The sequence below is a fragment of the Bos indicus x Bos taurus genome, chromosome 2, assembly GCF_003369695.1.
Source record: "Bos indicus x Bos taurus breed Angus x Brahman F1 hybrid chromosome 2, Bos_hybrid_MaternalHap_v2.0, whole genome shotgun sequence".
NCBI classification, from domain to species: Eukaryota; Metazoa; Chordata; class Mammalia; order Artiodactyla; family Bovidae; genus Bos; species Bos indicus x Bos taurus.
The window spans coordinates 131330222-131358087 of NC_040077.1; the positions used below are offsets into that span (position 1 = coordinate 131330222).

Consider the following 27866-nt stretch of genomic DNA (forward strand, 5'->3'; position numbering starts at 1 on the left):
AGGTCCATTCATGCTATTGCAAAGGGCAGATTTCTTTTTTATGGTTGAATATTATTTGTCTGTGTGTGTGTGTATGTGTGTGTGTGTACAGGTTTTATTCTTTAATGTACTTCCCTTGAAAGAATCATAAGCTGTAGAAGCTAAGGATTTTTCCGTTTTATTCTCCATGAGTTCTCAATGTTTTGTATGTGATAGATGCCAGGGGAAAAACTCAAACAACATGTTGAGTTCCCACACACAGATACACACAGCTTTCTAAGAGTGAATTCTTAGGAAGGGAATTCTTTGTTAGAGAATTCTCTCTCTCACTTAGAAAAGAAGCGTGTTTTGGTGCTTTTTTTCGGTGCCATTTATTTTTTTCCATTCTAATCTTCATAATGTTTCTCAGTTATGGGCAATAGTTGTTTATCCCCAGGATTTGTATATGTCTGTGACTGCTTAATACCTTTTCATTAGCTGTTCTAAAGAGAAAGTGTTAGTAGCTCAGTCGTGTCCAACACTTTTCGACCCCATAGCCCACCAGGCTCCTCTGTTCATGGAATTCTCCAGGCAAGATTACTGGAGTGGGTTGCCATTCCCGTCTCCAGGGGAATCTTCCCAACCCAGGGATGGAACCTGGTCTCCCACATTGGAGGCAGATATTTTACCATCTGAGCCACCAGGGAAGCCTTTGTATATGTTTAACACATTAGATATTTATTACAATGCTAACTTTAAAGTCATTGAATGGGACTTTGAAGAATCAGTTACACATAAATGATGAAATGTGAAGCATTCAAATAACCTCTTATGATAATAAATTACATCAGCATCTTGGTTATATTTCTATAACTATTTGGAGTCTCTTTCTCTCTGAATTACAATAGGAGTCAGCAACCTTTTTCTGTTAAGGGCCAGTTAGTACATATTTTTTGGTTTTGCAGCCGACTGTCTTTCAATTCAGTTCAGTTCAGTCGCTCAGTCGTGTCTGACTCTTTGCGACCCCATGAATCGCAGCACGCCAGGCCCCCCTGTCCATCACCAACTCCTGGAGTTCACCCAGACTCACGTCCATCAAGTCAGTGATGCCATCTAGCCATCTCATCCTCTGTCCTCCCCTTCTCCTCTTGCCCCCAATCCCTCCCAGCATCAGAGTCTTTTCCAATGAGTCAACTCTTCGCATGAGGTGGCCAAAGGACTGGAGTTTCAGCTTTAGCACCAGTCCTTCCAATGAACACCCAGGACTGATCTCCTTCAGAATGGACTGGTTGGGTCTCCTTGCAGTCCAAGGGACTCTCAAGAGTCTTCTCCAACACCACAGTTCAAAAGCATCAATTCTTTGGCGCTCAGCTTTCTTCACAGTCCAACTCTCACATCCATACATGACCAGAGGAAAAACCATAGCCTTGACTAGACGAACCTTTGTTGGCAAAGTAATGTCTCTGCTTTTGAATATGCTATCTAGGTTGGTCATAACTTTCCTTCCAAGGACTAAGCATCTTTTAATTTCACGGCTACAGTCACCATCTGCAGTGATTTTGGAGCCCAGAAAAATAAAGTCTGACACTGTTTCCACTGGTTCCCCATCTATTTCCCATGAAGTGATGGGACCGGATGCCATGATCTTCGTTTTCTGAATGTTGAGCTTTAAGCCAACTTTTTCACTCTCCACTTTCACTTTCATCAAGAGGCTTTTGAGTTCCTCTTCACTTTCTGCCATAAGGGTGGTGTCATCTGCGTATCTGAGGTTATTGATATTTCTCCCAGCAATCTTGATTCCAGCTTGTGTTTCTTCCAGTCCAGAGTTTCTCATGATGTACTCTGCATATAAGTAAATAAGCAGGGTGACAATATACAGCCTTGACGTACTCGTTTTCCTATTTGGAGCCAGTCTGTTGTTCCATGTCCAGTTCTAACTGTTGCTTCCTGACCTGCATACACATTTCTCAAGAGGCAGGTCAGGTGGTCTGGTATTCCCATCTCTTTCAGAATTTTCCACAGTTTATTGTGATCCACACAGTCAAAGGCTTTGGCATAGTCAATAAAGCAGAAATAGATGTTTTTCTGGAACTCTCTTGCTTTTTCCATGATCCAGCGGATGTTGGCAATTTGATCTCTGGTTCCTCTGCCTTTTCTAAAACCAGCTTGAACATCAGGAAGTTCATGGTTCACATATTGCTGAAGCCTGGCTTGGAGAATTTTGAGCCGTTGTAGCATGAAAGCAACCGTAGAGAATATGTAAATGAATGGCTGTTCCAATAAAATTTTGTAAGTTTCCTATAATTTTCATGTGTTATGAAATATTGTTCTTTTAAAATTTCCCTGTTTAAAATGTAAAAAGTTCTTATCCCATCAGAAATATGAAAATAAGCATGTGAACCCTGGGCCATAGCTGCTGGTCTCCTGTCTCCAATTCCTTCTGTACTTAAGCATCTTGTCATATATAAGTTTAAAATAGATAGCAAATAAAGGTGACATCTTTTGTGGTGGAAACCATGTAGGTTATGTTAAGACAAAGGAATTTAATTTATTTTTTAAATCTGTCAAACCTGATCTTAAAATTTCTATGAAACTCATAAAGGCTACTTTTCCATTTACAGTTATTATAAAACCTTCACTGCTTTCCTGTGTTGTACAATGCACCCTTGAGGCCCAGTAATCTGTGCCTCCCACTTCTCCACCCCTATATTGCCCCCCCCACAACTGATAACCATTAGTTTGCTCTTTATATCTGTGAGTCTGCTTCTTTTTTGTTATACTCACTAGTTTGTTGCGGTTTTCAGATCCCACCAGTAAGTGGTATCACACAGTATTTGTCTTTCCGTGTCTGACTTCTCTCCCTTAGCAAAAGGCTCTCCATGTCCATCCGTGTTGCTGCAGATGGCAGATTTTTTTTTTTAATGACTCAGTAGTATACCATTGTGTATGTATTCCACCTCTTTTTTTTATTCACTGGTCTGTTGATGGACACTTAGGTTGCTTCCATATATTGGCAATTATCAATAATGCTGCTGTGAACATCAGGGACCCATGTAGCTTCTCAAATTAATGTTTTGGGTCTTTTTTTTTTTTTTTAAATATATACCCAGAAATGGAATTACTAGGTCTTATAGTAGTTCTATTTTTAGTCTTTGAGAAACCGCCATCCTGTTTTCCACAAGAGCTGCACCAGTTTACATTCCCACTAACAGTGTATGTTCAGTTCAGTTCAGTCGCTCAGCTGTGTCTGACTCTTTGCAGCCCATGGACTGCAGCACACCAGGCCTCCCTGTCGGTCACCAACTCCCGGAGTTTACTCAAACTCATGTCCATTGAGTTGGTGATGCCATCCAACCATCTCATCCTCTCTTATCCCCTTCTCCTGCCATCAGTCTTTCCCAGCATCAGCGTCGTTTCTAATGAGTCAGCTCTTCGCATCAGGTGGCCAAAGTATTGGACTTTCAGCTTCAACATCAGACCTTCCAATGAATATTCAGGACTGATCTCCTTTAGGATGGACTGGTTGGATCTCCTTGCAGTCCAAGGGACTCTCAAGAGTTTTCCCAACACCACAGTTCCAAAGCATCACTTCTTCGGTGCTCAGCTTTCTTTATAGTCCAACTCTCACATCCATACATGACTACTGGAAAAACCATAACCTTGATTAGATGGACTTTTGTTGGCAAAGTAATCTCTCTGATTTTTAATATACTGTCTAGGTTGGTCATAACTTTTCTTCCAAGGAGCAAGAGTCTTTTAATTTCATGGCTGCAGTCACCATCTGCAATGATTTTGGAGCCCCCAAAAATAGTCAGCCACTGTTTCCACTGTTTCCCCATCTATTTGCTATGAAGTGATGGGACCGGATACCATGATCTTAGTTTTCTGAATGTTGGGCTTTAGGCCAACTTTTTCATTCTCCTCTTTGACTTTCATCAAGAGGCTCTTTAGTTCTTCTTTGCTTTCTGTGATAAGGGTGGTATCATCTGCATATCTGAGGTTATTGATATTTCTCCCAGGAGTCTTGATTCCAGCTTGTGCTTCTTCCAGCCCAGCGTTTCTCATGATGTACTCTGCATATAAGTTAAATAAGCAGGGTGACAATATACAGCCTTGACGTACTTCTTTCTCTATTTGAAAAACAGTTTGTTGTCTAACTGTTGCTTCCTGACCGGCATACAGGTTTCTCAAGAGGCAGGTCAGGTGGTCTGGTATTCCATCTCTTTCAGCATTTTCCAGTTTGTGGTGATCCACGTAGTCAAAGGCTTTGGCATGTTGCCTTTACCGGTGTGTTTTTTCATTTTACATTTTTATTGTTTCTAGTTTTTTGTGTAGAGAAGTTCCTGTAATATTTGTTGTAAAGCTTGTTTGGTGGTGCTGAACTCTTGTAGCTTTCAGTTGTCTCTAAAGCTTTTGATTTATCCATCAAATCTAATCAAGGACTTTGCTGGATAGAGTCGTTTTCTCCGGACCTTTCTCTCTCTCTTCTCCTTCTTGGACCCCTATAATGTGAATATTTAGTGTGCTTGATGTTGTCCCAGAGGTCTCTTAAACAGCCCTATTTTCTTTTTTCTGTTCAGTGGCAGTGAATCCCATGATTCTGTCTTCCAGCTTACTGATCCATGCCTCTGTGTCTGTCTACTACTGATTCCCTCTAGTGTATTTTTCATTTCACGTGTTGTATTCTTCATCTCTGGTTGGTTGGTTCTTCATATTTTTCTAACTCTTTGTTAAAAGCTTCTAAGTTCTCATTCTGTATCCATTTTTCTCCTGACTTCTTTATCATTTTTGTGATCATGACTCTGAAGTCTTTTTTTGGTAGATTGCCTGTCTCCACTTCACTTAGTTTTTCCCTGCCCTTTTGTCTTGTTCCTTCACCTGGAATATGTTCCTCTGCCCCCTCATTTTGACTGAGTTGCTTTTTTCTGTTTTTATATATGAGGTAGTTGGTCACATTTCTCAGCCTTGGGAACGTGTTCTTCTGTAGGAGACCCCCTGTTTACCCCAGAGGCGCAGTTCCCTCTTGTCACTCAAGCTGCATGCCATTAGGGGTTCCTGCTCAGAGGGCTAAGCTGGTCCTTCTTATGTAACAGGCTGACTGCGTGGCTCATCTGGTAGGCTCTTCTGGGCCTTAGTGTATCTGACTGCCAGGCCCTGCCTTGTGTGGATGCTGCTCGGTGCTCTTTAGTGGGCCTGATCAGGAGATAGCTTGTGGTAGATTCCTCGGGGGCCTTTGGCCTAGTGCTGACTCATTGGTGGGTGGAGTCAGAGTCCCAAAGACTCTGAGGCTGTTTTGCTGCCCAGTGGCAGGTTACACCAGGTCCTGGGGTTAGTAATGTCATGCAGAACTAGTTCCTGAAGTCTGGCTGCAGGCCTCAGGGATCGTAGAACTTGTTTCAGATTGTTGGTGGGGGAGCCAGGTCCTTAACACAGTTCGGTGTCACGTCCAGGGCATCCTGAAACTTATGTCGGCCGGCTAGTGAACTGAACCTCGGCCCAGCTGATCTCAGGGTAAGGTCTGGACTGGTGTGAGTGGGCTGGGTCTGCAGGCTGAAGGATCGTGGTTTTCTTCCATCTGATGCCTGCCCCGTGTTGCATGAGGCTGGTCTAGTGTCTCAGGCAGGCTTCCTTGAGGGAAGGGACAGTGGTTGTCTGTTCATGGTCGGAAGGGAGCTCGTGGCCCTCAAGTGGGAAGGGACATGTCTTCAGGCATGTCTGGAGATGACTGTGGGCTCAGGAAGTCTTTTGGCAATTTGTTTATGGGTAGGGCTCTGTTCCTCCCCAGTTGGTTGACCTGAGGCATCCCTGCGCTCATGCCTAAAGCTGTTGTGTGGGATTAGGATTAGAACTTGGAGCTAGTGAGCCAAGAGCAGTGTTGACGCAGTAGAATGTCCCCAGTTATGGCTGCTACTGTTATTATCTGTGTCCTCAGGGTGAGCCACAGTCACCACCCATCCTCCCCACCTCTCCAGAAGACTGCCCAAGACCAGCAAGTAGGCCCAGGCTCCTGCCATAGTACTGCTTTTGACTTGAGTCCCAGTGCATATCAGATTTTGTGTACACCCTTTAAGAGTGGCGTTTCTATTGCCCCCCAGTCCTATGGGACTTCCAAAATTAAGCCGGAATGGCCTTCAAAGCTGCATGCTCTGGGGTCTCACCTTGGTGCAGGACCCCTGGACTGGGGAGTCTCACTCGTACTCCTGTTGGAAATCCTCTGCATTATAACACTCTCATTTGTGCGTTGCCCACCCAAGGGTATGGGATTTGGTTATATCATGAGTCTGCCCCACTACCCATCTTGTAGTTCCTTCTTTACGTCTTTAATTGTAGAAGATCTTTTCTGGTTCCAGTCTTTTTCATCAGTGGTTTTTTTATAGACAGTTGAGATTTTGATGTGCTTGTAAGAGGAGATAAGCTCACTCTTTTTTGCCCTACCATCTTATCTGCTCTTAAGAAATGAATTTTAAACTGTACAAAGAAGTATTAAGACAGTCCCAGATACTGTTACCTCTTTTATGTGTTGTACTCTATTTTTTGTTTTTTTTTAAATGAGTTCTTCCAGTGAGCCCGCATCTACCATTCTCCCTTCAGGCTGGTACTTCAACTTTACAATAGATTCTCAAGTAATCTTTATAAAGGGAATTCACTTTTTGGATACTATCAAGTATGTGATATCTTGCCATACTTACTTTAAATAAGCTTCCTTACCACTCTGTTTGAAAAATGAGATTTTTTTTTTCTTCTGCTTGAACTTTGATTTTGAAAAATTTGGTGTGGGGAGGGAATTCAGCTATGAAATAAATCATGAACTATTGCAGCAATGTGATGTTGCCAATAAACCCTAATCTTTTAGCTCTGATCATCTTTATTGAGTTATTTTACATTTTGACACCAATTGATCTTCCAGATTAAAGTATTGATGTATATTACCTTGTTATTTTCTTGGTCCTGTCAGAGGCTTTAGAGAATGCTGAAGTTGGATGACACTGTAAGATCTTTGATTCCTTTTCATTTTACAACTGAGCATTGCTTTTTTTTTGGCTGCAGTGAGCAGCAGGTGAGATCTTAGTTCCTTGACCAGGAATCTAATCTGTGCCCCTGCACTGAAAGCTTGAAGTTTTTACCAGGGAAGTTCGTAGCTATGAAAACTGAGTACTTTCCTAGCATTCTGAGTCTATGTATTAGATACCTGGATTTGGAACTATGAGTTAACCAGCCAACTATGAGTCACTCCTTTCTTAGAAATCTTTATACATAAAGTCTTCCTAGCGCTTAGTTGATGGAAAAATGTCTGTGCAGTTGTCTATTTAATATGATTGAAGATATTTTAATCTTAGATGAAAAAACGCTCTGATCTATACAGATTTATAGATACTTACAGATACCATCAGTCTTTTACTGTCTTAAGAATCTCACCTTCACCATGTGTATTATTGATTTTGGTGACCTTCTTTCAGCAGATACCCTGTTTTCAATCGGTTATTCATTTCCCAGACTATTGAAATAGTTAATATTTTATTTCTTTCTGGTAAATGTGACACAGTATACAGATCTTTCTTTCCCGAGTTATGTAGATGACTATTTAATAAATGTTAAATAACATAGACTCTTTCCTTTGTTCTAGAGCTGTTTTCAGCCATAGAATCCAACTGAGTCCTTGCGGTCGTCCCTCGGTATCCACAGGGGATTGACTCCAGAACCCCCGCAGATAGCAAAATCTGCAAATGTTTAAGTCTCTAAAAGTCTAGACAGTAAAATGAGCAGTACAGTCAAGCCTGCATATATGTGGGCCACACTCTGTGGGTACGGAAGAGTGACCTTATTTTCCCTTACAGCTGTGATTCCTTCCTAACTTTTAATAATAAAAAATTTTTCCCACTGGAACTAAGAATTCAGAGTACAATAATCACAGTATTACTATCCATTTGTCAGTGATTCGAAGTTGAAAATAGAAACTCTCATTTTTTACATATGGAAATATAATTTTAGTGGTCTTCATTTAGAAGAAATTGTGGAATGTGAGTAGTTTCATTGTTTATAATGCATAGGTGAAATAATACTATTGTCTGTGTTTTTATATGTTATTTTTTACATCATATATAGTCTTACATAAATTATGCACGTTGTACATCATGAAAAGCAGTTAGTTAAATGACATTATAAATAATAGATGTTTGAACTCATATTTCATTTTATGTTCCTACTCTCTGTGAGACATACTGATTCAAATATATTTTTCATAAACTCCTACTTTTAAGTGGCCCTATCTACCCTGAATTTCCCCCTACCTTCCAAAAAAATAAAAGTCAGATTGTGCAGGGAGCTCTGCTCTATAGCACTGGTAGAATTTGATGTAGACGATTATAGCTATGAAAAATTGACCTTAGATCTCCTAGGAGAGACACTGTTTTCTTGCGTGGCTGTTGTGTAACCCTCAAGTCCAGAAAAAATACCTAACTAGAATGTGATGTAGATTGAATGTTCTTGTTCTTTCTTGTGTAATTCTTGTTCCCTCTAAGTTGAAAAATGGCTGCAGTGTTTTTCAACCTACTCTGCTAGGATTTTGATGGACATTTATATTCCATATACTGGCTGAGTGCAAAGAAGAGTTTTCTCTTACCTGTGAAAAGCCAGATATTTTACTCAGCTTTCTGCCTCTGAGAATATATCATCCTTGACCCAGAATCTAAAGACATTTTAAGGTGAAAGTCCCTTTAAAGGCTTTCCAAGTTGCATTTCACCTCTGTGATTATATGGACACATGATCAGAATCACCATTCTGTATTGTTTTCTTGAATCAGTAACTGATTTTAAAACCCATCATGTCTTGTTTGTCCTGGTTTTGACTGGTGAACTATCATACTTTGCTAGGTAATTTATAAATGAAGTTGGCCAAGTCCCATTGGTCTTGACTGAGAAGATGCTGAATTCCTTCTCAGAAGTGACGTCTGTTGTTAGGTTGAAAGTCTGTCCTTAGAAGGAACACTGGAGAGTGCATTGTACTAATAATTGTTGCGCTGTCTTCTCTTGCTGTGGTTAATATTAATCATCTCTTTCCCCCCCCTTTCTTGCTGCCTCTTTTCCTTTTCTTCCTTGTCTTCCCATATACTTTTTGAATTTATTAAACTGGCCTATATATTTTTTCCTTGCTTTGTTTGTTTGTTTGTTTGTTTGTTTAATTTTGTGACCTCCTGCCTTACTTTGTCTTCCCCACTTGCTTGGGTTCCATGTTGCTAGTTTTTATGTTCGCACGCTCATTATCACCCTTTTTTGTACTTCAAATCCCAGCAGCTGCCCAGCCAGGTCCCCGAGCACAGCCCTGTGGTCTATGGGACTGTGGAGAGCGCTCATCTTGCTGCCAGCACCCCTGTCACTGCAGCGAGCGACCAGAAGCAAGGTTTGTGCATGACTGTTTTCCTCCTTCTTACCTTTAGTCTCTTTTTCTAAAAAACTTAATTATGTTGCCTGATCATTTAAGAGTAAGAATAAAACATGTGAGGATTATCTAGAATCCCCACTTTTATAACGAAGTTTTGAGATAGAAAATCAAAGTGTTCTACCTCTAAGAAAGTAAAGTAGGTATGGTACGATGAGTAAAAGTTTTTCCTACATTTTGGTAAAGCCTCATTGTCAGATGTGTATTTATAGGTATAAGCTTAGCTGCCTTAAATGGTTTCTTTTGGAACAAGGTTGAGGAAGATAAATCGCTGTATATATTGCTTTATCAGAACAGCAGTTTCTGTTCGTAAGTTTAGCATGTTCATGCGTTTCTTACTATTTTCAAAAACATAAAATGTTCCTTCTTACAAGCTTAGCTTCTGTAGCCTCAGTTGAAGATAGTACTGAGTTCAGATCCTGACTGTATCCGGCAGTATTTGGTCTTGATGAGTTATTATGCTGAATATCTTAATTTCTTCATTTACTAAATGGAATGAGGAATAGCTTCCTTACAGAGTTGTTAAGGGGACATGCCAAGCATTGGAAAAACATTTAGTAAATTACAACCTGGTAAATTTTCAAACTGTGGTGTTGGAGAAGACTCTTGAGAATCCCTTGGACTGCATGGAGATCAAACTAGTCAATTCTCAAGGAAATCAACTCTGAATATTCATTGGAGGGACTGATGCTGAAGGTAAAGCTGCAATACTTTGGCCACCTGATGTGAAGAGCTGACTCGTTGGAAAAGACCCTGATTCTAGGAAGGATTGAAGGCAGGAAGAAAAGAGAACAACAGAGGATGAGATGGTTGGATGACATCACTGACTCAGTGGATGAGTTTGAGCAAACTCTGGGAGATGGTAAAGGACAGAGAAGCCTGCTGTGCTGCAGTCCATGGGGTCGCAAAGAGTTGGACATGACTCAGTGACTGAACAACAACAAAATTACAGCTGTTATTATTATCCAGAATCACACTAGTCTCCCCTCTTAACCTTGGACATAAGGGATCAAATGTTTGGTGAAATAAGTACACATATTACCTCTTGGATTAAAAATAGGAAACTTGAAGGAAAATCTCATGCCAGAAGTACGATATCATAGCCTCCCCTTCTTTCCTGCCTAGTTGGATTTAGGTTGACCTTTCAGCTAAAGTTGGGAGAATTCATTAGGTACAAGGGGAAGCAGGTTACTATGTTCATGCTTTTATAATGTTTCTGACTTTATTCTAAGAATGATTAAAATCATATGTGTTTTCTATTTTCTTGAATTATTTATTCTTCCAAACACCTTATTATTCTGTAGCTGATGTGTAGTTTCTGTACTTTTATTCTTTAAAAAGCCTTGGGTTTGGCAAATAATGAAAATGGAGGTATTTAGTATTATTGTTTTTTCACTGGACTACAAGTTAATCACGCTCACACACTTGTAGTGCACGGTTTTGATGTTATTTCACAGTATGCAAAAGTAGTGTGGTGTTCTTTCCCTTTAGTATTCAGTAGCCTAGTATTCTTGAACAGAGACAAGCCTAAATTTTGTTTTATGAAATAGTTCTAAGCCACAACATAAGTAACGTATCCTAAACGTTTGGAATAATTCTACAAGTTGCACTGTCAAATACTCCTTTCAGCAGTGTTCAGAGTTGGAGACTCATAACATGTTTAAAGTTAAATTTTTTTGCATTAAAACCATTCACCTTGCAGGAGGGCAGTTCGTAGGTATTCTGGAAGGCTACTTCCTATTGATCAAGCAGTCTTGAGTCAGCATTCAGATTGCTTTCAGTCTGAGTTAAGAATTTTCAGGGTTCAAGATGTCATTTCTTTTGCGTGGTCATCGAAAAAGCAAGATAGTTCCAGAAAAACATCTATTTCTGCTTTATTGACTATGCCAAAGCCTTTGACTGTGTGGATCACAATAAACTGTGGAAAATTCTGAAGGAGATGGGAATACCAGACCACCTGACCTGCCTCTTAAGAAACCTATATGCAGGTCAGGAAGCAACAGTTAGAACTGGACATGGAACAACAGACTGGTTCCAAATAGGAAAAGGAGTACGTCAAGGCTGTATATTGTCACTCTGCTTATTTAACTTATATGCAGAGTACACCATGAGAAACTCTGGGCTGGAAGAAGCACAAGCTGGAATCAGGATTGCCGGGAGAAATATCAATAACCTCAGATACGCAGATGACACCACCCTTATGGCAGAAAGTGAAGAGGAACTCAAAAGCCTCTTGATGAAGGTGAAAGTGGAGAGTGAAAAGGTTGGCTTAAAGCTCAACATTCAGAAAACGAAGATCATGGCATCTGGTCCCATCACTTCTTGAGAAATAAATGGGGAACCAGTGGAAACAGTGTCAGACTTTATTTTTCTGGGCTCCAAAAATCACTGCAGATGGTGACTGCAGCCATGAAATTAAAAGACGCTTAGTCCTTGGAAGGAAAGTTATGACCAACCTAGATAGCATATTCAGAAGCAGAGACATTACTTTGCCAACAAAGGTCCATCTAGTCAAGGCTATGGTTTTTCCAGTGGTCATGTATGGATGTGAGAGTTGGACTGTGAAGAAAGCTGAGCGCCAAAGAATTGATGCTTTTGAACTGTGGTGTTGGAGAAGACTCTTGAGAGTCCCTTGGACTGCAAGGAGATCCAACCAGTCCATTCTGAAGGAGATCAGTCCTGGGATTTCTTTGGAAGGAATGATGGTAAAGCTGAAACTCCAGTCCTTTGGCCACCTGATGCGAAGAGTTGACTCATTGGAAAAGACTCTGATGCTGGGAGGGATTGGGGGCAGGAGGAGAAGGGGACGACAGAGGATGAGATGGCTGGATGGCATCACCGACTCCATGGACATGTGTTCGGGTAGACTCCGGGAATTGGTGATGGACTGGGAGGCCTGGCATGCTGTGATTCATGGGGTCGCAAAGAGTCGGACATGACTGAGCAACTGAACTGAACTGAACTGAATCTTTTTTGCTAGTTATAATTATGCTAAGCATACTTAAGAATTACCAAGCAGAGAGGCCTTAAAATACTTTCTTTATGCTGGCTTTCTCTGTAGATTGATGTATGGTACTAAGAATTCATAATATTTTGATGGTGGTAGCTCTGACCTAAGATTTTTGGATTAGGAGATACCTGTGTATCTTGTCACATTTAGGCATTGATTTATGGGAGGAGAAATGCAAAATTCTTTGTTTCCTCTCATTTTTTTCTTTGATGCCTAGTGGAAATTTGAATAATAAAATCAGCATTTCAAATTGATATTTGATGTGGATTTGGATGAATTAAAAAATGTTTGACATTACCTTGGACTTCCCTGGTGGCTCAGACGGTAAAGCGTCTGCCTACAGTGCGGGAGACCTGGGTTCAATCCTAGGGTGAGGAAGATCCTCTGGAGAAGGAAATGGCAACCCACTCCAGTACTCTTGCCTGGAAAATCGCATGGACAGAGGAGCCTAGTAGGCTACAGTCCATGGGGTTGCAAAGAGTTGGACGTGACCTAGCGACTTCACTTCACTTCACCTTGATGAAAGAGTAACTTCCATTTTAAGTATATTTCATAGTGTTTACAGTAACTTTTGGGGACTACTGTTGTCTTCCTCTAGTACTAACTATTCTCCAGAAAACCCAGTAATACTGACTTTCTGTTTTTAATTCTGTCCATAACTTGTCAATATATATAATAGTTTTCAGAATAGTTTTCTTTTATAAACTAAATACATATAATTCAAATAATATTAGAAAGGGTTCATCATTTTTCAAATAATTTTTTTACAGTTAAAGTTTTTTAAAAAGTTTCTTAACTGTAGATTCATTTTGAAATTAAAGTACGATACAAAACTGCACTGTTTCAAAAGTTGTTACATTATCCTCAGAAACAATAGATTCTGTATTCCACATTCAGATTGATTTTTCTCTCTTGATGGAAATATTACTGATGTTTTGTACTGGGATCCCATTTTATCCGCAAAGTCCCCCACTAGTTTGATTCACTTTAATACTTCTTTTTCCATAAACTTGCCTTTCCCCCTCTTAATTGAAAGAATTTAGAATTTGAAATCATTTTCATTTTCTTACACCTTTAATTTTTAAAATCCTATCTGTAAATTAGGAACATAATAGTTTTTATCCCACTGGTGATTATAAGACGTAGTGGACATTAAGTATATATGGTGTTTTACCTGTTTCCTGGCTCATGTTAAGTGCTTAATCAATACTAGCTGCCATAATGGTCTGGCTTTCTGTTTCTCATGTTCACAGCTGGACTAGTTACATGCAGACCAGGTTTTCAGACAAATATGTCATTTCCCATTTGTTTTGGTACTTGATAAAAAAGACAGGGAAGATCTCGATTTGTATCAATAGAAAGACTGTTGAGTGAATTAAAACTTTGAGTCCGTGTTGATAGTGTAGACACACAGCTTAAATGATTGAACAATGTTTGGAAAAGTGCATTCAGTCCAGTGTATTGAGGATATGGTATGTATAATTAAATACAAATAAAAATTACCCGTGCCTTAGTATGTTTTAGAAGCACTTGATACAGAGTAGGTATGCAGTGAATGGTATTCTGTTGTAAATTCAACCAGTTGTTATACCAGTGTAGCTCAATAAGGGCACTTTGGAAATTTAGGACGAGACTGTTCTCTGTCAAATGAGACTGTCCCTCAAATAGCAGAATACTTAGCATTCCTGGTCTCTCCCCGACTAAGTGATAGTAACACTGTCATTTGTAGCTCCTGACAACCAAAGGGTGCCCGTCTAGGACGTTGGTTGTACTACCCTGTGAGAATAAAAGGAGCAGTTTTTCCTTTTTATAAATTTGACATTCATTTTAGAAACTGGTTAAGCAGAAAGAAAAATTATCTGTCTCATTATCTATATTATAACGTGTATGTAATTCTAGGCTTTCTCATATGGATATATGTTAATATTATAATATTTTTTGTTGCTGTTTTTACCAGTAGTTTATTCTCTACATGCAGTTGTGCCCTGTTTTTTAAAAAAGTGTCTTTTATTATAAACACCTTTCTGTATCATTAAATGCTCTTTTAAAAGCTTATTTTAAATGATTGCAATACTATGCCATTATATTCCCACGCCATTATTTCTTTAACAAATCCCTTATTGATAGACATTTAATTTATTTTCCTATTTTTGCTCTTATAAATATTGTTGCTTTAAATATTACACACCTGTCTTTGCTCACTCTTCAATGATTATTTTCTTTAAAAAGTTCTTCAAGATGAAATTCCCACAGATTCCTAAAAATGGCCAAATAGTATAAACATTTTGAATGCAGTATATTAGATTTCAAACTATCATGGCTTTGCAAAGCATACTCTTAATAGTAAAAGTTCTTAGAGAAATAAAATTCGTGTTCTTTGTGACCTATTATTTCTTTCAGCTTTCTGTATTAAAACCTTAATGAATTCATTAAAGGACTTATTTCAGAATAAGGAGCTCACAAAAACAATTTTAAATTTTGTTTCTTGTTTTCTTTATTAATGTTAGATATTTCAAAAGAGTATATGGAAGTTTCACAAATCTGCTTTTGTTTGATTTTTTTACTCAAATTAATAATTGAATTGATATACTCTTGTTAATGTGAGATTTGCTCTTTTCTAATGTTTGATTCATCTAGGTTTCATTCGGTGGTCATAAAGGGTGGTTAATATTCTGATGTGCTTTAAAAGCGGTATCTTCTAATGTGAGTGACCCTTGTAGCAGTTATTCCAGTGAATTGGAAATTCATTTGGGATATTTTAATAAATACATATTCAGTTCAATTCAGTCGCTCAGTCGTGTCTGACTCTTTGCGACCCCATGAATTGCAGCACACCAGGCCTCCCTGTCCATCACCAACTCCCGCAGTTCACTCAAACCCACGTCCATCAAGTTGCCATACAGCCATCTCATCCTCTGTCGTCCCCTTTTCCTCCTGCCCCCAATCCTTCGCAGCATCAGAGTCTTTTCCAGTGAGTCAACTCTTTGCATGAGGTGGCCAAAGGACTGGAGTTTCAGCTTTAGCATCATTCCTTCCAAAGGAATCCCAGGACTGATCTCCTTCAGAATGGACTGGTTGGATCTCTTTGCAGTCCAAGGGACTCTCAAGAGTCTTCTCCAACACCACAGTTCAAAAGCATCAATTCTTCGGCGCTCAGCCTTCTTCACAGTCCAACTCTCACATCCATACATGACCACTAGAAAAACCATAGCCTTGACTAGACGAACCTTTGTTGGCAAAGTAATGTCTCTGCTTTTTAATATGCTATCTAGGTTGGTCATAACTTTCCTTCCAAGGACTAAGTGTCTTTTAATTTCATGGCTGCATTCACCATCTGCAGTGATTTTGGAGCCCAGAAAAATAAAGTCTGACACTGTTTCCACTGGTTCCCCATCTATTTCCCATGAAGTGATGGAACCGGATGCCATGATCTTCATTTTCTGAATGTTGAGCTTTAAGCCAACTTTTTCACTCTCCACTTTCACCTTCATTGAGAGGCTTTTGAGTTCCTCTTCACTTTCTGCCATAAGGGTGGTGTCATCTGCGTATCTGAGGTTATGGATATTTCTCCCGGCAATCTTGATTCCAGCTTGTGCTTCTTCCAGCCCAGCGTTTCTCATGAAATATAATAGATGTATTTCTTTGAAATGTTTTTGTCTCTTGCCCAGGCAACTTAGTCTGAGGTATTTGGCTTTGAGAACCGATGGACCTTATTTCTCCATTATAGTAAATAGGCAGAGTTTTAGAAACACTGGATGCTAAGCCCATCAATTAAAGTGAATTTTAAAGCCAATAAAAGTAGTTGCAGTGAATGAATTAGCCTTTAACAGTTTAATTTTGCCATCTGTTTATCTGATTAATGAGCATATTTTCTTTGACAGGCTTACTTGAAATTTATTGTAAACACTCAGTTTCACTGATGCATAAAGATTTTTGGCAGAGAAAGTTAAGTCCCTTTCAGTTTAGTTTGTCTTTTAGCAGCGCTTAAAATTTTTGTTTGCATTTGGTGAGCATACTCCTGAGTATCTGTTTTTATCACTGGAGCCTGTTTGGTTTCCAGTCTCGTAGTTCCTAAACAGAACCATCTAAGGCTCCTCTGATTTTATCTTCCTAGGCATGAATCACATGTTTGTTTACCTGGAATTTTAAAATATGGAAATTGTCATGAGTTAGCATTTCTTTCATTTTTCTGGTACCTTTATTATGATTATCGATTTGTCACTCTTACTCTCATTGTTTCTCTGTGTGTAGACACACGTTTTATATATTTTTCTCATATAAAGTGTTGTTTTAAATTGGACTTAATAGTCTGAATGTTAATTTTGGTTTCTCTTTAAAGAATATATATATATTTTTTACTGTTGAAGATATAAGATAAATCTCTGGTTTTATTCCTTAACACTATTTCTAGTTATATGCTTCTTTTCAGAAATATAAGTTAAATTAACATCTCAATGAATTTTTATGTTCAGAAACTTGATTTCCCTGATAATTGATTTCATTGATAATAAATGACACCATGATAATTTTTCTTGAAATGATTTTTTATGCAAGCAATACAAGTTATAAAAATCTCACCACATGCAGAAATATGTAGAATAAAAAATAATATCTGTGTCTAATTAAATCTCCAATTATTTACCCTTAAACTGTCCTGTCCCACCACTATAGTGTATCCTTGGTAGAAAAATTTTACACAGAACATCTCTCCACCTTAAAGAAAAGCCCTATTCTCATCCCAAGAATTGTTTCCTTTTAGTTTTGATGAGATTTTTCCATTGTATTCTTGACATAATCATTTGGTAAATTAACTCCTCTTACTTTGAAATAAACTTTATATGTGTTGGAGGTTAAGTAGTAACAGAAAATAGAATAGAAATATGCAGTGTTTTTGGAGTGGCAAAATAATATTTTGATCTGTCTTCTGTTGCTCATGTTTTAGAATAAGAGATTAAAAGAATTATCCCCAAATAATACAATATAATCTTTGATCCAAAAATTATTCTTAAATCTCTTTCTTTTTTTGCTCCCCAGAAGAGAAGCCAAAACCAGATCCAGTGTTAAAGACTCCTTCCCCAGTCCTTAGGCTAGCCCTCAGTGGAGAGAAGAAAGAACAAGCAGGCCCGACGTCTGAGATTACTGCAGTAGAGTCCATACCAGAGCTTCCTCTGCCTCCATCCCCTACTGCTATTTCTCCACTTGCTCGAAGTACAATTACTTCTCCCACCTCTGTTGCTCTTAGTAGCCAACCAATATTCACCACTGCAATTGATGACAGATGTGAACTCTCTTCCTCAAAAGAAGATACAATTCCTATTCCCAGCCCCACATCTTGCACAGAAGCATCAGATCCTTTACCAACAGATGAAATTGATGATGATATATGCAAGAAATCTTGTAGTGTAGCACCAAATGATATTCCACTGATTTCTAGTACTAACCTAATTAATGAAATGAATGGAGTTAATGAAAAATTACCAGCCACGGAAAGCATTGTGGAAATAGTAAAACAGGAGGTGTTACCGCTGACTCTTGAATTGGAGATTTTGGAAAATCCCCCTGAAGAAATCAAAGTGGAGTGTGTCCCAACTCCCATCACCCCTTCGATAGTTCCCTCCTCTTCTCCGTCTCCTCCAGCTCCTCCAGCTTCTCCTTCTCCCACACCAGTTATCGTTCCTGCTGCTGCCACCAGTGTTAATACTGGTCGTGGTTCCACCGGAGTCCAGAGAGCCTTCGAAGAGGGCGAGAACATAAGAACTTGCCTTAGTGAAGATGCAAAAGAGATTCAGAACAAAGTAGAGGTAGAAGCAGATGGGCAAACAGAAGAGATTGTGGATTCTCAGAACTTAAGTTCAAGAAAGAGCCCAGTCCCAGGTAAGTCATTCTGTTATTAATTGTATTATGCTTGGTGAACATGAAAACGCAGCAGTATTTGAGTTATTTTTTAATTGGCTACTTTCCTTGACTTCCAGAAACACCAAATGAATGCTGAAATTCCTAGTCTGATTTCTTCCGCGGTGTGTTTATGTTTTAGTGCATCCAGCAAAGAGTTACTCCATTGTCTAAAAATGCAAATGAAATATCAAATATACAAAATGCCTCCAAGGTATATGTCACTGTACATGTGTTTTTTGTTTTTGCCTCGTTCATAACAATCATTTCCTCTGGGGTTAATTTTGTTGCTTTGGGGATGGAAACCAGTCAAACCCAGCGTGGTCTGTAGTCCCAAATCTTGTCTTCTCAGAATTTTAAAACCTAGTCAATCCTTAACTTAAAAGAAGTCCTCTGTACAATATCTCTTCTTTAATCTTGCTTAAGGAAAAGAGCAATCAGAATGTCAAAGGTTTATTACTAGTTCTGGAACATAAATGTACCCTTTCTGTCTCACAGATTAATGCTCTTCCATTTTTTCTTTTTAAAGTTTCATTTCCTGTAATATTAATTTATTATTACTTAATATCATTAGTATGACCAAAGTATTACATGCTTCTGAATTCAGAATTATTTCTTTTTAATGTAGCATCACCTAGAATTGTGGATCTGACCATTAGGTTTTTATAATATTGATCAAAAGTTATCTGAGGTTTATCAACTATTCTTGATTCAGTAGCCGATAAGAATATGGCTTTTAACGAGTCAGCATAGCCTGTCTTCTAGACATTGCTCTGTATTGTATAATTTGCTCTTTGTGTACCTGTCAGGTTGCTCAGTTTGACAAATGAGTGCTCTGCCTGCGATCTAGATATGTACTGGGGATGTTTTAGTCACCTACATCCCTGTTGTTTATTACCTATTCTGACCTGTCTAGTAGGAAATTTGGCAAGTCAAGTTTAAGATGTGGCTCTCCCACCCAACTCAGTTCTCAAGGTGATTCCCTCATGAAAGTCTGTGAGAGGGGTCTGGTTCCTTGGAATTGCAGAACATCTAGTTCCATGGTGAACCGGAACACGAAAACAAACAGTGCCAGGCAGCTGGGACTGGGAGAAATTTATCATAAATGTTTATGAATCACCTGTTTCCTCAGTAGACTGGCCTCTGTAACCATCAGTACTCAGAGTGCCGTCACTGTTGTAGGAACCTTCTTCCTTGGTAGGGCAATGATGTAGGCAGGGCTTTTTCATTACTCTTTGAACAAAACAGTCTTATTTTTGGTGTGGCTGCGGGTGAGTGCCCCTCCAAAGAACATTTGGTTGTTCGAGAATAGTAATTTGTTTGACCCTTGATTTTTTTCCGCTTCGTTTACCAACCTGTGAGTTGTTTTTCAACAACTAGTGATATGGTAGTTCCAAAAATAGGAGAGGCTATTGAAGACAAATGTTTTAAAACATCCAAACAAACAATAGAAAGGAAAAGCAGGCATAGAGAATGCAAGTCAAAGATACAAACTATATCTCAGAACTGAAATTAAGTGTAAAGCAGAATTCTACATTGATGTCCTACTTAACACTCATCCCTGATAATCATTCATTCTTTTAAGCAATTCGTCACTTAAGTGGCCTGGTATTATAAGACAGCTCCCCTGGATAAATGGACAAACAGAATTTAGGGCTAAGTAATCTTTATACCATGGTATAATTCTTTTCCAAAATGCAGATTGCTTTTGGAATTAGTAATATTAGTCACGAGCACCTTTGCTCAGCTGTAAAGCAGAAGATAACAAAAAGAGAAAAACCATCTTTTGTATGATTAGGGACAAGGTAGATGTTGGTGATGTCAGGAAGTAAAGTGTCTTGGCATTTTTCTAGTTTCATGATATTTCTTAACCTATAAATGTATTTTGGAGGAACTAGAAGTTCAAAGTTTCCATTTTATATCTTATACTCTTCAAAATCCAAAGTAAATGAACCTTAAGAAACCATGTACCTCTAGCATTTTTTTTAAATTGTAGTGCTTACCAAAAACATTCCTGAGTCTCTCATTTCAGTATTAATATTTGTTAATGTTATTGCTACGAAAGTTAACAGTGAAAATTAACTCATCGTTCTTTGTATCCACCTCAAATTGTCATATGCTTAATGACTACAGTCTTTTTTGCACTTACTCATTTAGTTTACTTCATTTATTTTGAGAGGTTATTAAAACCATAATACTTTGGCTCAGTATCAGCCTTTTGTTGTTGACTTTTGAAAATAGCTCTTATCTCTGCCTGAGGATGAGCACTTTAAAGCAGATTCAGAAACCAGTTGCTTTTGACAGGTGTGATGCATCGAAGCATATAGTAGTTGGTATAGAGGTACTTATTTTAAAGCAATAAAGTCAGACATAAGGGGTGTGGCCCATTACTTCTGATGGGAAACATTTTTTGCAACTATTTAGGTTGACTGGCACAAATTGCAGCAATTCTGGATACTTGGGGTTGCAGAGAAAGCCCTATAAAATGAGAGTTGTTTGTACCTTCAGGGTATGCTGAGAAGCCTCAGAGATGGGGGAGACATTTGATTACCTGATCTGTACTATCACTTGAACAGTTAAACATGAAAAAAATACGTATTTAACTGATTTAAGTCTTAGGAATTTTTATTATGGGTTTTATTATACTTGGTGAGAGAAGAAGAGAGAATTTCAGAATTTGTGCAAAAACGTTCCCCACTTACCCATTCAGGAATTCATTTTGTGCAGTTTCAGGAGTGTTGTACTGTACAACATGCATGCTGTATAACATGAGTTTTTTCACTCTTAAAAACAATAGTGATTTTTTTCTTCTACTTTTCTTGTTTCTACTTGATATAAAACTATTATTTGAAATTCTTTTGGCAGAAGGTGGTGTCTGATCTGTCTTCTGGCTTTGTTCATGGTGTGTTACTTCTTGGCATATTTTATAAATTTGTTTTATGAATTTATCTTCAGCTAAACTTTGCTGGTTTGTGTATATTGAAGGCAGGTCCTCCCAAAGCAGATTTTTGTTTGTTTATTACTGCATGTCTTGGGGAGAGCATTAACTGGTATGTAATCTGAGTTTTGTCCTAAAACAACCTTCATACCACAATGTAAATGCATTCCCTGTGTATACTAATGTTTAGGATAATGGAATCTCTGCCACCTAGTTGAAACAAAACTTCTTTCTTTGTCATCACTCTGGGTTGGTTCACTGGTTTATTTTGGTCTCTGTTCTAGCATTCTTTTCACTCTGTTAGAGAAGTATCAGGGCTTTTTATGAGAATTCCAGTTCCAAGTCCCTGCTTTGTAGAGATCCAAGCTCTTGTTTCTCTCATGTGGGTGTTTAGATATAAACTTTTTTATAGACACATACATGGCAAAATAGGAAGTCAAGAGATACCTGGAGTAACAGGCACGTTTGCCCTTCAAGTACAAAATGAAGCAGGACGAAGGATAACAGAACTTGCCAAGAGAACACACTGGTCATAGAAAACACCATCTTCCAACAACTCTATACGTGGACGTCACCAGATGGTCAACACCAAAAGAGATTGATTATATTATTTGCAGCCAGAGGTGGAGAAGCTCTATACAGTCAGCAAGAATAAGACCCGGAGCTGACTGTGGCTTATATCATGAACTGCTTATTGCAAAATTCTGACTTAAATTGACGAAAGTAGGGAAAACCACACTAGACCATTCAGGTATGACATAAATCAAATCCCTTATGATTATACAGTGGAAGTGACAAACAGATTCAAGGGGTTAGATCTGATAGACAGTGCCTGAAGAACTATGGACAGAGGTTTCTAACATTGTACAGGAGGCAGTGATGAAAATTACCCCCAAGAAAAGAAATGCAAAAAGGCAAAATGGTTGTCTAAGGAAGCCTTACAAATAGGTGAGAAAAGAAGAGAAGCAAAAGGCAAAGGAGAAAAGGAAAGATATACCCAATTGAATGCAGAGTTCCAAAGAATAGCAAGGAGAGATGAGAGCCTTCCTAAGTGATCAGTGCAAAGAAATAGAGGAAAACAATAGAATGGGAAAGACTAGAGATCTCTTCAAGAAAATGAGAAATACCAAGGGAGCATTTCTTGCAAAAATGGGCACAATAAAGGACAAAAACGGTATGGACCCAACAGAAGCAGAAGATATTAAGAAGAGGTGGCAAGAATACACAGAAAAACTATACAAAAAAGATCTTAATGACCCAGATAACCACGATGGTGTGCATACTCACCTAGAGCCAGACATCCTGGAGTGCGAAGTCAAGTGGGCCTTATCACTGCGAACAAAGCTAGAGAATTTGATGGAATTACAGCTGAGCCATATCAGACCCTCAAAGTTGATGCTGTGAAAGTGCTGCACTCAGTATGCCAGCAAACGTGGAAAACTCAGCAGTGGCCACAGAACTGGAAAAGGTCAGTTTTCATTCCAGCCCCAAAGAAAGAAAGTGCCAAAGAATGTGCAAACTACTGCACAGTTGCACTCATCTCACATGCTAGCAAAGTAATGCTCAAAATTCTCCAAGCTAAACTCCCAACAGTATGTGAACCAAGAACTTGCAGATATTCAAGATGGATTTAGAAAAGGCAGAGGAACCAGAGGTCAGATTGCCAACATCTGTTGGATCATAGAAAAAGCAAGAGAGTTCCAGAAAAACATCTACTTCTGCTTCATTGAATGCACTGAAGCCTTTGACTCTGTGGATCACAACAAACTGTAGAAAAAATTTAAAGAGATAGGAATACCAAACCATCTCACCTGCCTCCTAAGAAACCTGTTAGCAGGTCAAGAAGCAACAGTTAGAGAGCCGGACATAAAACAAAGGACCGGTTCTATGTTAGAATTGAGTACATCACGGCTGTATATTGTCACCCTCCTTATTTAACTTATATGATGAGTATATCATGTGAAATGCTGGGCTGGATGAAGCACAAGCTGGAATCAACATTGCCAGGAGAGATACCAATAACCTCAGATACGCAGATGACACCACACTTATGTCAGAAAGCAAAGAGGAACTAAAGAGCCTCTTTATGAAAGTGAAAGAGAAGAGTGAAAAGGCTGGCTTAAAACTCAACGTTCAAAAAATGAAGGTCATGGCATCCGGTGCCATCACTTCCTGGCAAATAGATGGGTTAACAATGGAAACAGTGACAGACTTTATTTTCTTGGGCTCCAAAATCACTGCAGATGATGACTGCAGACGCTTGCTCCTTGGAAGAAAAGTTATGGCTAACCTAGACATCATGTTGAAAAGCAGACACATTACCTTGCTGACAAAGGTCTGTATAGTCAAAGCTGTGGTTTTTCCAGTAGTCGTGTATGCATGTAAGAGCTGAACCGTGAAGAAGGCTGCACGTGGTGCTGGAGAAGACTCTCAGGAGTTCCTTGGACAGCAAGGAGATCTGGTTGATTGATTGATTGATTGATCAAATCAGTCAATCCTAAACGAAATCATTCCTGAATATTCATTGGAAGGACTGATACTGAAGCTGAAGTTCCAGTACTTTGGCCACCTGATGAGAAGAGCTGACTCATTGGAAAAGACCCTGATGCTGGCAAAGATTGAGGACAGGAGGAGAAGGGGGCGACAGAAGATAAGGTGGTTGGATGACATCATTGACTCGATAGACATGAGTTTGAGCAAACTCTGGGAGTTGGGGATGGACATGGAAGCCTAGCGTGCTGCAGTCCATGGGGTCGCAAAGAGTTGGACATGATTTAGTGACTGAACAACAACACAGCATGCCATATACCCAGTATTGTAGCAGTTGCAGAGGTAGCAGCAACTGACCTTGTTTATGTGGCTTCCAAGAGTTTGCCTTAGATTCATTTAGGCTCAGCTAAGGTTGAACGATGGTTTCCAGTTTCTGTAGGTTGAAGATGAGAGATTTATTTCTCAAATGGAAATATGATTGTATGTTTTAAGAGATGTTAATAAAATTCTGATTCACAGAGCCAATCACTTTGCTCTTCTCACTTTAGTAGGCAGATAATAAAAGAAAGTCTTTCAGTTTGTGTAAACTAATCTGAAAAAGACTTATTTTAAAAACCATAGCCTGAAGGTCTGCATCAGTAATAAGAAATTTGAAATTTGTTCTTGCCTTTGTTTGACTTAAACTTTCTAAGAAGTATTTGAAATTATTCCTGGAATATTTAGTTACTGGGGCTGAAAATAGATCCCAAGTGGTTTGAGAGTCCCACAAGCGCAGTCCTTCCTATAATGTGTACCCATCTAACCTAACTTCTCACTATCCTCTAGAGAAATACCTTCTGAACCTTGTGAACAGACCTTCTTACACGTTCCCTACTGCATTGTCGTTTATCAACTCCAGTAGAGCAATTGTGAAAGTAAGGACTGTTTGCTCCCTTTTCTAGAGGCTTGAGTCTGAGTGATCCTTAGGCTTAAGTAAATGGAAATGACTGGATTTCGCCACCTTGTTCATCAAAATATTTTCAACAAAGCTGCCTGAAAAGTACATTTCTCCTGTCGTTCTTGTGTTCCTGTTGCCTTCCACAGTGAAATGTAAGCACTCTCTGGAGACCGCTGGCTCTGGGTTAAATTCTGTCTATATTCATATGCTATGGAATGAGCCCAGACACCTACCTGATGGTAGAGCTTATCCACAGACTCATGTGCCAAGTCTTTCTGGCAAGCGTTGTGCACAGGTCCTCTTTGCCTCTTCAAATGGTATACCATTCCCCACTGTTTACAAAAGTTCATTTCTTTGCAACATGAGCCTTGAAGTTTCATTCTTTGGTTATTAATTAACTTGTCATATGTATCTCCGTGAATAGACATAGATTCTTTGTTCTAAATTCAGCCCACTTTCCCCCAGACTTAGAAATTAATCTACTTCGAAAAGAAACCATTGTTCTCAACTGGCTTTTAGACAGGGTAGTCCAGACAGTTTAGAGGACTGTTGTTCTCTTTCAGCAAGCCTGGTTGTGCTGAAAGCTTACTCTTTCTGCAGTATGCATCTTCACCTTGCACATAGTAGTCTTGACAAGGAAATTTTCACTACTAACAGAAAAAATGTGCAAAATGCATTTCCTTAAATACGTGTTTTTTCTCCACTTTTCTATTGCTGTATTATTAGTACTTGGTAATTTTGTTGCAGTCATAATGAAGTCATCTTTTCATGTTTATAAGACCTTTTCTTAGGTATCGCAAACATTAATCTTATGATTTAAAGTTCTTTATGAGATACAATTATTCTCACTTGGCTATTAACAAAAATAAGCCATGGAAGTAAATTGGGTTTTGCAGGGTCACAAGAAGAGTTACAACCCAAGCCTTCTTTCATGTCACATGTCTATTGTTTTTCTAACATGCTGTTTGTGTTGTTATAAGGTTTTTTTAACCTTTTCAGGATTTAGGGAGTTACATTTATGCATGTTTAAAAGGAGTTGCGAAAGCCCGCTTGTGTCAGCCACAAATAGTTAATGAGAGTCTACTAATTTATACATTGTTCTGGGCGCTTGAGATTCATCACTGAAGAATTCAGTGATCCCTGCCCTAGTTGTAATATATTAGAAAGTTTTAAGTAGTCTATATTCTGTCTATATTCATATGCTATGTGAATATGAATTCTTTTCCCTGCTGGAAAAAGAAATGCTGGAAGGCCATCAGGTAATAACAGTTAAAGTGAAAGTGTTAGTCACTCAGTCGTGTCTGACTCTTAGTGATCCCATGGACTATAGCCCACCAGGCTCCTCTGTCCATGGAATTCTCCAGGCAGGAATGCTGAAGTAGGTAGCCATTGCCTTCTCCAGGGGATCTCCCCAACCCAGGGATTGAACCCGGGTCTCCTGCACTGCAGGCAGTTTCTTTACTGTCTGAGCCATCAGGGAAGCCCTAATAATGATAACATTTAAATAATATGATTAAAGTTTTATTCCTCTATAGAAAATGAAATTTGAGCAAAGATGGAAGAGGAAGAATAATCTATACTCTTAACCAAATTCTGTGATTTTTCGTGTCCACTTTTCCTTTAGAGAACAGTATTTTACTTTGTCTTCTTTCTTAAATTTCGGTAGGCAGAGCACTGTGGGCAGGATTACCTGCTGTGAATGTAAGCGCCTGGGGAAGCACATGCTGCCCACCACCAGCCACTCCTCTTACAATCCCCCTGTTGTAAACCCTGTAATCAACCCAGCCTTCCGCACACTCAGCAGATGACTTTGTTTCTGTCTTCTGTTTAGAAAACTGAGTGCCCGGTGTATACCTTTTTGTGCCTTCTGTTGGAGCTGCAACCTGTCTCTATCCACACTTTCATACAAATTTACTACCTTCCCTTTTCAGTCTCCAGATTTCTTTCTTATTGTAAATATGCTGAATTCTCTCTCAGACCATAAACACACCCTCACTCCTATACATCCATTTGCTGCTGCTAAGTCACTTCAGTCGTGTCCGACTCTGTGCGACCCCATAGATGGCAACCCACCAGGCTCTCCCCATCCCAGGGATTTTCCAGGCAAGAACACTGGAGTGGGTTGCCATTTCCTTCTCCAATGCATGAAAGTGAAAAGTGAAAGTGAAGTCGCACAGTCATGTCCAACTCTTAGCGACCCCATGGACTGCAGCCTACCAGGCTCCTCTGTCTGTGGGATCTTCCAGGCAAGAGTACTGGAGTGGGGTGCCATCGCCTTCTCTGACACGTCCATTTCGTTATGACTTAAAATCATGTTTCATCTTACCCAGTCTTCTCAAGAATAGTCTACCATTTCTGATTTTACTCTGTCACTATTACTAATGTAGTCTGATTTATGCTCCCAATATGCTATAATATTGGTCTTTTTACCACTTTTAATACTATTGCATTCTCTTCTTTTTTAATTTATTTATTGTAATTTATATGCAATAAAATTCACTTTTTAACATTAATTTCTGTGAATTTAGACAGACATGTAAAGTCATGTAATCACCACCAGTTAAAATACACAAGTTTCACCACCCCCAAAAGTTCCCTCATATTTCAGTTATATTCTGCTGATATGATTCAACACATTCTTCATGGGTAATTTCATCTAATGGTAGATGGCTCCAGTGGTATGTGTTATTGAATTTTTTTTATCTCCATTCCAACCTCTCTTCTTAGTTTCCGTCTTACATTCCAATTGCCTGCCAAATATCTCCACTTGGAAATCCCATAGTCGTCATATTCAGTACCAAAGTAATCATCAGTTAATCACACCCAGTCTCTTTATTTTATGTCAGTGGCACTGGCTTTAATTAAGCTAAAATCCTTAATGTAAATTCCCTGTTGACAGATTTCCTCCTTGAGTCATTCTTTTATCATGTATGGTCATTTAACAAGAGTCTCTCATTTTACCTGATATGGGTGTTGAATTTGTCCCCTCCACTCCATTTTCTCCTGCCTTAGACCTGCACTTCTGCATGAATACCTCTCATTTTTGTGGCTCCAGCTTTGGCCCCTTCAAGTTCATTCTCCACCAAGTAGTTCTCTCTTTAAAGTAGAGATGTGGTCTTGCATTTCTGCTTAAACCCTTCAGAGGCCCTGGGGAATGTTCACCCTCACGATAAACACTAAGCTGCTCACTTTTGACTGTAATGTC

The 27866-nt window shown here is 39.0% G+C and overlaps 1 protein-coding gene across 5 annotated transcripts in view; it reads left to right on the plus strand.

The window, feature by feature from the left end:
* Positions 1–27866, plus strand: part of EIF4G3 (eukaryotic translation initiation factor 4 gamma 3) — a 301001-nt gene that overhangs the window by 155528 nt on the left and 117607 nt on the right. For 2 of the 5 annotated variants that reach the window (XM_027521372.1, XM_027521381.1), the window contains 2 exons: positions 9247–9355; positions 17439–18278. In XM_027521372.1, the coding sequence (XP_027377173.1) occupies positions 9247–9355; positions 17439–18278 (949 nt within the window). Of the gene's footprint in view, positions 1–9195; positions 9356–17438; positions 18279–27866 lie in introns of all 5 variants that reach the window. The other 3 variants (XM_027521397.1, XM_027521407.1, XM_027521391.1) reach the window with 2 other exon arrangements.